General features: G+C 38.2%; 1 protein-coding gene across 2 annotated transcripts in view; it reads right to left on the bottom strand.

The window, feature by feature from the left end:
- Window positions 1–3,392, bottom strand: part of DNAJC13 (DnaJ (Hsp40) homolog, subfamily C, member 13) — a 49,067-nt gene extending 45,675 nt beyond the window's left edge. For both annotated transcript variants that reach the window (XM_009579800.1, XM_009579801.1), the window contains exon 1: window positions 3,315–3,392. In XM_009579800.1, coding sequence (XP_009578095.1) covers window positions 3,315–3,382 — 68 coding nt within the window. In that variant the 5' untranslated portion in view covers window positions 3,383–3,392. The remainder of the gene's footprint in view (window positions 1–3,314) is intronic.
- Window positions 3,393–9,991: the final 6,599 nt, after the last annotated feature.

Raw genomic sequence — 9,991 nt, 5'->3', positions numbered from 1 at the left:
GAAAGAGCAGGATAGGATCAATCTGATGGCTGACTAACTGATCTGGATCCGTGCCACACTAGACACCGCATCAAGAAGCAGGTAATTTCTTCCCTCTTTCTCTGCATTCTCGTGTTGCAGTCCCTTCTTCTCTCTCACTTGCCAGGTCTGCAGCGCAAGCCATCATTTCTGTATAAGGTCAAACTTTGCATAGGCTTCAGATAACATGAGGGAGCAGCTCTGAATGTATCTGACCCATCCTCCCTTCTCTCATAATAGCAAGGCCAAGAGTATCTGTCTGACACAGTCAATCTCACAAACTTCATTCCCTACCATTTTCCATTATTATTCAAACTGGTGCAAGTTCAAGCCCAGAGGAGTTTATCTAGGAATTAAAGCAAGTGCTTACCTTCTTCAAAGCTTAGAAAAATCTGTAATATTGAAGTGACCTGCCACCTTAAAGATGTTTAATCTATTTGAAAAGCCTATTTGTTTTTCCACGTAGTTGAATTTTCCTTATTTAAGATGCAGGTCAAGAGAAGTCATAGTAATGAAACAGAACATTTGAAGTTACTCTAGCTACTAATAATTCCACTATATTCAGTCTGCCAAAGGATGCTCCAGTTCTTAGATCGTAAGAAAATCCTTTGAACAAACCAACTGTGCAACTAGAGGAGAGGGAACAGTTTAGGTAGGTATTCTGTCTTTTATATGATTTACAAATAAGGCTTGTTTATGCTGTTCTAAAGAACTTAAACTTATCACAAGTAATAAAGCACTTTATTACTTCTTTAAGGTAACTTCTTTTGTTTACCCACCTAACATACTGAAGAGCTTCACAGTGCTTTGTGGCAGAATAAGGATCTGCAATGATCACACATAATTGAAGACCAGCTTCCAAAGATTATAGTCCCTTCCTTTTCTCCCCTCACACTCAAGCCAGCATTTCAAGATCTAGGAAGCATATTTATTATCCAGCATTCTTAAAATGTGATGTGACAAGGAATGCAAGACAGAACAGCAGATTTGCCAAGTTACCATTTCCTTCATCTTCTCTCCCTAGGCAAATTCAGAAGACCCAAGTCTTGTTGCACAGACAGAGCAGACTCAGAAGTCAGTTCTTACACGCGGCCTAAACACACTCTTGTCCAGAACTTCACCTTTAAATATGTAGAAAGGTATTTATACCTCCAGGCCTTGAAGACTTTACCATTAATTATCTCTCAAACTACTCTGCAGTACAGTCTAATGCCAGGCTGTTTTGAGAAGAAGAATTTGAAGTAAATGTCCTCTTCCCAGTAAAAAGGCTATTGCCTATTCACTAGTTTCTTCGAAGCACAGTAAAGTCAGAAGGCATACTTTTTTAAAATCAGGACAAACCTGGTAGACAAATTTTATACCACCACACTCAAGAGAAAGACAGTGTTCATTAATTTTACAGAACTACAGATCAACACTGGAGCATCATTATCTGTACTACTAGAAAATACCTGTAACTGCCATGCACATAGCCCATATTCAGCAAAGTGACAAATCATATGAATAGTCAAATTGATTCAGGCTCATTTGGCACTACACTATCTTTTTTTTATGTTACCTATAGATCACACTGAGAATATATAACTATGAACTGAGTGGACTTAAATATTCAAATATAAGTTTACTGAAAGCCATATAAGCTTCTGCTGTAACACAACAAAAGGCAACTACTCACTAAATACTCCTTTTCCTTCATTATGTGAAAAGTAAAGTGCCATTGAGTTTTTAAACTAAGCCTGTTTTAGACTTTAGACTTAGTTTGAAGTTCTGTAAGACTTCATAGTTTATCAGAACACTACTGTCAAAGTTCAATATCATACTACTCTAACTTCAACAGCTTGCATCATGTAGAAACAGGCTCTTCAATGGAAGGCATTGGGCAAGAGAAGCAATCCGAGTTCTACGTATTTAATTTTCATCAAGTGGCTCAAATCATATGCACACTAAATTTGCACATATGCAACATACAGAAACTTCAGAGGAAGAGACCAGATATTTTCTGTCAGGCAACAGAAAGATTAAGAGGGACAAACTGTTCTAACGTTCTACCCCAATATAGTACCTTAGTATTACTAAAGGAAACAGTTTATTCATCCATGTCCACACAAATCCAAACACGTGGATTTTAACTCAGGTAAAACTCAATTTACACAAGTATTGGCTAGAATTCTAATGAAGTAAAACTAAATTTTAAACTATATTTCAAGTCAATCAAGAATCTGTCTTGGTAGAGGAAAGATTTTGCCCTCAGACAGCTGCTCAGTCTACTCTGGACTCTGAACTACCCAGGGCTTTAATTTTTGCTGACAAAAAGGCAGGGAGCTCTTTGATTAGACACTGAAGCAATCTCATGTTCTTCAAAGCACAATTGAGAAAGACCTGTGGCTGCCATGCCTTGCAATCCCATCCTCCTTTCTTTCCCAGCATTCCCAATCTTTGATAGGAAGAATTCATGAAGTATCTATCAGCAAACAGCCAAAAAAAAAAGCCAATTTCAACTTTCTGGTCAAACAGATTCAGACATCACCTCTCAGTATAATCATTAGAATAAAGCAGTACTCATGCTCCTGAGGTGCAGATAACATACCCTCTTTGTTCTGCTGATGTTTAGGTAGCAAGGAAAAATCCCAGTTCCACAGCACTACTATGCATGTAAGAAGGAACAATGGGTAAGGATACTAAAGAAAGTCCTATGAAGCTTTAAAAAGTATTCAAACACAGTATAACAGATACCAGTTATGATAGTTTAATGGATAGTTTTATTAGAAGTTCCCTAGCTTTTGCAGACAGAAGCATCACTGAAAATTCATTTTTAGATCCAAGACCCCCATTAGGGATGAAGTTTATTTCTAGTAACAGAAGTCTTCAAATAATCTCGGTTAGTAGTTTAACAGATAATCTATTACACAACGTGTTAAGTATATGTGTGGACTAGTGACCCTCTTCTATTAAAGTACATAAGACATTACTCCAAGAACCTGTTCTAAGAAGCATTTCCACTTTAAAATTAGTGCTTTATATAGTAAGTTCAAGAGACTCAGAAGCTGAGTAAATCAGGCGGTCCATTTCAGAGCTACACTGAAGTGTGGGAACATGTGCAGAGGAAGGCTAAAATGCAATGTTTAAAATCCAAATTGATTCTAGTGAAGACACATTCAGTTCAGAGACTGAGCAGCAGAAGCCTTTAGTTTAATTTTCATCCATCAATACAGAAACTATGCAGTTAAATCCAATAATGGAGAGGAGAAATGTCACACAAAACGTTAAAAAGAAACCCCAAACTTTAAACTACTTACTTTCCCCTCCATGAATGTTTTGTTGTGTAGAAACAAGCAAGATCTCTGTTTTCTCTAATTATATTCATTCTGTGCCAAGACCTGAAAACAAAAGAGACATCCTGTTAGTACTCATGACTTTCATTTAAAACCAAAGCTCACTAATCATCAATATGCTTCAAAACAAAAAGACTTTGTTTTTAAACACTCAAATCACTGCTTTGTCAATTCCTCACAAAAAATACTAGGAATACTTATGTTTATCAAACAATGCATGGACTAAGTTGCACATGGAGTTGAATATGAATTATTAGTGTCCCCTCTGATTTTGTTATACTAGTTACTCTTTAACAGTACCAGGTTACCGTAATTTATGCTCCACTATTTGCCATATTATTGCAATCACGCTACTTCTGCTGCACCTTTGCACATTCAGATTCAAGTGTATTTTATGTCATCTCCAGAAAATTGTGTAATATCAAAATGATTTGAGCACCCTGCGTCCATAACTCCAGCTAAGCCAGATTCCTACTGTGATTTTTAAATAAACAGCAAGCAGAAATCTGGAGAGATAGAACAGTTTATTTTCCAGCCTGAAACAGAATTTGAAGTTGAGAAACTTACTTATTAGCCAAGCATTATGATTAAAGAGCTGACTAAGTACCATTTCTGTGCTGTAAAAGTTTAAGCAATCCCACCACTAACATCCTGACATGCTTATTTCACACATGAATACCTGTTCTCTAAACACATGCAGGAATTTAGTGAAACTTCCCCACAACTGCTTGACCGGATCATTGCTTTAGGAGCTGCTAAATTCTAAGGAATGCTTCTGAACACTAAACACTATCTTCCATGATTGAAATGGATGCATGTTGAATACTTGGGAAATTACCTTCCCTTTTTCTTCACTTTGCTGTTATTACATATACAGTGCACTTAAGTGAACATACCATGATTAAGTTGCAAGAGTGAAGTTGTCACTCTCAGTTTACTGCTACAGCACTAGTTTTATTTTCAAATGTGTCAAAACAGGCTTCCCTGCTCTTGATCACAGACTGGTACTCTCTCAGGTTCACACCATTAATGTGGTGGCATCCCCAAAACATCACACACTTAAGAAGCTAGTCTGCAAGAATTCATTTTCATAGCTTGCCTGAAGCAATGCTAAAGTAATCCAATCCCAGTCAGTACCCCACTAAAAGTTAGACTACAACCCTAGTTATCTTTTTACATTCAGCTAAATCTACTTATTTGGCAAAGGAAGATTTCTCATTTTGAGATGAATCACCTGTGACATTAGCTCATTGCTAATTTCTACCCTCTACAACTTCAGGCTATTTTCTTTCTGAGCAAAGACTGTAACAGTTATGTAGTCATGAACATGAAGAATGGATAGCCTGACTGAAATGAACTTGAGAATTCCTTCCCTCAGGTGAAAAGCCAGCACAATCATCACTACCTACTGAAGAGAACTTGTGGTACTGCCCCTGGAAAAAGACAAAAGCAGTATTTACGTACTTCAATGACTCAATCTTTGAGTCAGGCTTTCAGAGTTAATACCGCATTGACTTGTGGCAAGTTAAATTCTTTAAATCCAGTTTTTGGAAGCAAAGTTTCACAAGGGGTAAGATATTCAACAGCATTATTCCTGAAGTTCTCCATTTTGTCCAGCTTAAGAACTATGTTGTATTACTATTGCTGTGGATGAGCACCTCTGTTTGTCCAAACTACACAGATCTTACTTAATACTAACACACTTTAGATCTAATAATTTTGTGTTTTAAAGTTATCTTCCAGAACAAAGTGCCAGATACTCAATCTTCATACCTCCCTTTTTAAGCTGTTTTTTGACATTGACTAATGTATTAGTAAAAATGAAAGGCTTATAACAAGACTCACTCCACTAAATATGGGATTATAAGATCCATTTAGCTGTAATTCTAGTTTCACAAACACCAGACTCCTCTGATTAAGTCTCTATTAAGACCTGAACACCACCTGCTCTAGAGTATTTAAGGCAAGATTCTCACACTTGCCAACATCTAGTCTTAATAATACAGAACTGAGAAATACTCATTTATGAACTACCAGCAGCTTCCATTAATTTTAACATCAGCAACTAACTAGATTCAGGATACTGATACGTGAAGTATTGTACATGCAGTGGAAGTGACAAATTCACTAGACTGCCTTTTTGTTTAGAATAAAACTATTAAAATCATTAAGCTTTGATGCTTTACTTACTGTGCTTCTGGACAGTGATTGTAACTCACTCTCCCACTGAGAAGACTAGCACAGAGGTACTATATGCCAAAATCTAGTAACAATTAATTCTTGTACACATTTTCCTGCAGTTTAACAGACAACAAGGCTAACAATAGCCTAGTGTTCTGAGCTGCTATGTTGAAGTCCAGCAATCATTTTTCAGTTGTCTTTGGTTCCACAGTAAAAGCAAGATGAAAAAATAGTTCATGCCAAAGACAAAGACATTTTAGAAGAAACAGAAAAGTTATCTTCCTTCACTCATTCTTGTAGAACCAGAGTGGCATCATTCTTACTATACTATCTACAATGTGACACATTGTAACTTTAGCACCTGAGATAATATAACCATTGACTTTGCAGAGCACATCAGGTTTTGTTATTAATCATGTTTAGCCATATTGCCAGTATAAGCTATAGCGGCCTGCTTAGTCATATCATACTAACTTCGCAAAATAAGAGAACATTCTTATTCTATTGCCACTTTTACCTCTTCCTCCTGTATTCAAGATATCTTTAAAAAGTTGACTGACTTGACACAAAAATGGAGTTAAATTTTTATTTCACTCATAAAAGCATCCAGGACAATAAGGCCCCAATTTTAATGATCATCTTTGTGTCCTGGGGTACCTGATTATAGAAAATCACAACTTCAAAAGTTATTTTGAACATATTGTGGCACAACTATTGGAAATCCCATACTCACAGTTCTCAAAGGCTTAATACTAGAGAAACACCTAGTTCAGTTGTTCTATTTCTACAGGAGCAGAAGCAACAAGTACTTTGAAAGTAGCAGTTCATAAACATGTTTCATCTGGTTGAGAGAGCGAGCATGCTGAATGCAAAGTATAGTCAAATAATCTGAGGTTCCTGCAGGCAAAACATTGTCCATTGCAACTTCTTTCAGGAGCCTAACTAAAGCACTCCCCCAATACCTGGATACTTTAATTAGCTTTTTCACAAGACAGAAGTTCAGCAATACTTTCCTATTTGGTTCTTGTAGTAGTGTAAGTAGCAATGAAACAGCTTTTGGGGGAAGAGTTGAAACCACGTTTTTGTGTACTGCATGTACCAGACACAGCAACCCCTAAAATTAAAGGGCCTGAACTGCTGCCAGGACTTTCCCCCGCTTCAGAGTTTGAGCTACATGAATAGGTATATTACACAAGCTGTGTTCAACTTGCATACACTTTCCACTTTTCCAAGATTTCACATTCTTTAGACAAAATTACCATCTGGAAAAACAGAATCTATTTCAGGAAACAGAGACAATTCAGTCTCAAACTAACACTTGAAGTGTTAAGAAACAAAGCTGCGACCTTGCAAGCATCAAAGCAATAGGCATAGCTGTAATTACACATAAGTATCCCTCAGTTTAAATGTAAGAACATTTAAATGTTTAAAGTCAGAAGTTTGGACATGGGTTCAAAGTTTAGTAGAGAATTCAGATTGACTTTTTTCCTGATCATATTATTCCTCTACTATTACAAAGCTTCCATATCTTTAAGTGAAGGTCTAACCTATGCTAAGGTAGCACTTCAGAGCCCCAAACAGGATTATTCTATTCCACTGCGGGGAGGAGGAAGAGAATACTCATAAGAAACTGAGAATTCTTTTAAAAATTTATTCCAGCAAGGCTAAAATTCCTGGAAAGTCTATACTACATAGGGATAGATACTCACATCAAGCTCAAGTGTGACTTTCCTGAGAGAGAGAAGACATATCAAGATGATAAAAACAGAGACCAATTGGAAAGAAGTGAGGGCAAGGCACTGAAAAAAACAAAGGTTCTGTTAGTCTGTGGTTCTACATACCTACCTTCTAGCTTAGAAGTCTGGAGCCTGACTTCCAGTCATCTACTCATTTGTACCTTTAAAGGCATTATTTAAATAAATGATTTTTTCTGCACTGTCTAGATTTCATCTGCCTCTTTCACTGCTGTGTGCGCTAACTGGCAGAGTTTTGCCTTCAGACAGACTTTTTTTTTTTTAAACAAACACTAAACTTTTTCCTCTTCCCTAAAGAGTACTCTGCTCTTAAAGTACTACAGCCTAATTAGCTGTGAGAACTGATATTTCTTAATCTGTTGTACAGGAACTCACAGCCCTTTTTGTAAGAGGAGAGAGATGAGACCCACCAGATCCTTAAAAGAAGATTACTGCAGCCTGCCTCAGTGATAGCAGCATCGCCACCTTCAGTAGTCCAGGATGCAAACAGGCTGAGAATTTCAACCTTACTACTACCAGAAATGATGGTGGCTACATTAGTGCCCATCATCCAGCTGACTGCTCCCATTCCCTCACTGAAGGCCAGTGCAGGGGATGACCAGAATCTTCCACACTTGTTTTTTTCTTTTCCATCTACATTAGCATTCTGTTGTATCAATGAACCAATCTGATTCACCAGCTAGACAAGTAAGTATCAGAACAAAAGGGTTTACTCACTAATGGGGGGAGGAAAAAAAAAGCGTGCTCCTTTCAGTCATAGTTTAGCCATCTTGTCATATTTCTTCAGAATATTGTTCTATTTTAAGTTTTATTAGTGAGGTAGGATAATCATTAAGGGTTTTTTTTTTTGCATGAGAATAACCTCTCAATTTGCTTCCAAAAACCTAAATAGTTGAAGGTTAACACTTCAAGGCAGAGTTGAATGCCAGCTGAAGAATTATTTTATTAAGTCAGTAAGCTTCACTTACTGAGCTTCAAACACAAGTTAAAAGAAAAGTCACCTGCTCAGTCTGAAATACAGATCTGGCCCTTAAGACCAATCCCCAGCATACCGCTTAAAATCTGGAAACACACAGTGATTCAGTCCCTCAGGACAAATACATGTTTGGAAACTATGAAAAATACCACATGACACCCAAAGGAGCAAGCAATACATATGAAATAAATCTTTATATAAATTTATTCCAGCAAGACTAAAATACAAGGTGAAGTTCCTGGAAAGTCTATACTACACAGGGACAGATACTCAGCTCTGAGTCTCCAAACACTTAGAAATTTGCTGCAAGTGGAAAAAATTGTCAGTAATAGCGGAAAGGAGTCAGTAATTTCTGGTTAAGTGTTCTGGCACTTGGCTGCCTATAGCAGGCAGGAGGCAGGAATTAGACCAAGATCCGTATCTATAAACTGAAGCAGGCTAAAGCCAAACATAGTTTTTACATGTATAATACTGGTCCTGTTATTTTGAACTAAGCCGTGGCAGACCGAACAGCATCTTCCTAACTCAATTCAAAGATGAAACTTGAGTCACTAGCAGTCCCTTCGACATGCAAGTAGCCTATGTAAACAATCTTCTAATTATCCAGAAGAAAAGGCTTTGACTTCAAAGAACTTAAGCTCTAAAATAAGGAATATTTTCTGAAATACAGTATTATTTAATCAGTGCTAAGTAATAGGAAACAAAGCAGCCATCTACTCAACTTCATCTTCTCACACTCGCTGCCATAGATCTTATTCGTGAAAGAGCACAAGAGAAAAAGGGAGAATACATTTCAGATTACATTAACTTCAAAAGCAGCCACAGAGCAGAGAATAAGTGCATTAATAGGAAGACTCCAAATAAACTTATATGCCTATGTTTCCCCCCAAGCAGCAGGCTCAAACATTCCCTTGGCCTGAGAGCACTAAACTGAAAACAGAAAAAACCCTCCCCCCCCAAATGAAGCACTAAGATAACATTTTTACAGCCCAGAGCTTGGCCCTCTACTTAGAGACACAGCTATTGAGGTGCAAGCTCCACACCACCTGACAGGAATATCTATCCCAAAGACTGCTGGCAGATCACTGCAGACAGAAAACCGTTCAGTACGCCTACTTGTTCTGACTTTCAGAAAACAAAAAGCAAGTGAAAAGCATCCATGGGAGAAATTAAAAAACTCTTGGAAAAATAAGCACATTAAGGGTAGATTTTCTGAAAGATATATTTAGTTCTGCTCATGCTCTTCAGGCATACTATTACCACTCTCATCTCTGTGAGAGCAAGTCTCCTCCTCATCTCTTCCACTTTCCATAAATTATTTCCCAAAGCATCTCATGATGGGTGTATTTTGATCTGAGGCCAGCAGGAGAAAAATAACGTATCTTTTCTTAATGGACACACCAGTACACATCTAGGAAAGAGGACAGATTCTGCCCCACGGCTACAAAAGCTGCATCAGGTGCAGAGCACCTTCAGTGAAGCACCAGGCAGGCTGAGGCTTGAGAAAAAGCCCAGCCTCTCCTCTGCTGGGAGATACAGGAAGAGAAGGGCTTGAGAGTGGCTTATAAAAAAACAGGTCCCCCACCTGGGTATCAGGGGGGCCGCACGGGCCGGCTGCTCACCGCCCCAGGCCACGGGCGCCCTCCGACGCCCGTCTCTCACCCCTCCACGGCTGGGGCAAGGAGGGGGGGGCTTCGCCGGCGGAAGCATCTGCCCCCAGGCGGTAGTGA

The sequence above is a fragment of the Fulmarus glacialis genome, unplaced genomic scaffold (genome assembly GCF_000690835.1).
Source record: "Fulmarus glacialis isolate BGI_N327 unplaced genomic scaffold, ASM69083v1 scaffold20616, whole genome shotgun sequence".
NCBI lineage: Eukaryota > Metazoa > Chordata > Aves > Procellariiformes > Procellariidae > Fulmarus > Fulmarus glacialis.
Note: the sequence above shows the minus strand (reverse complement) of the source record. Positions and strands in the feature narration are given on the sequence as shown.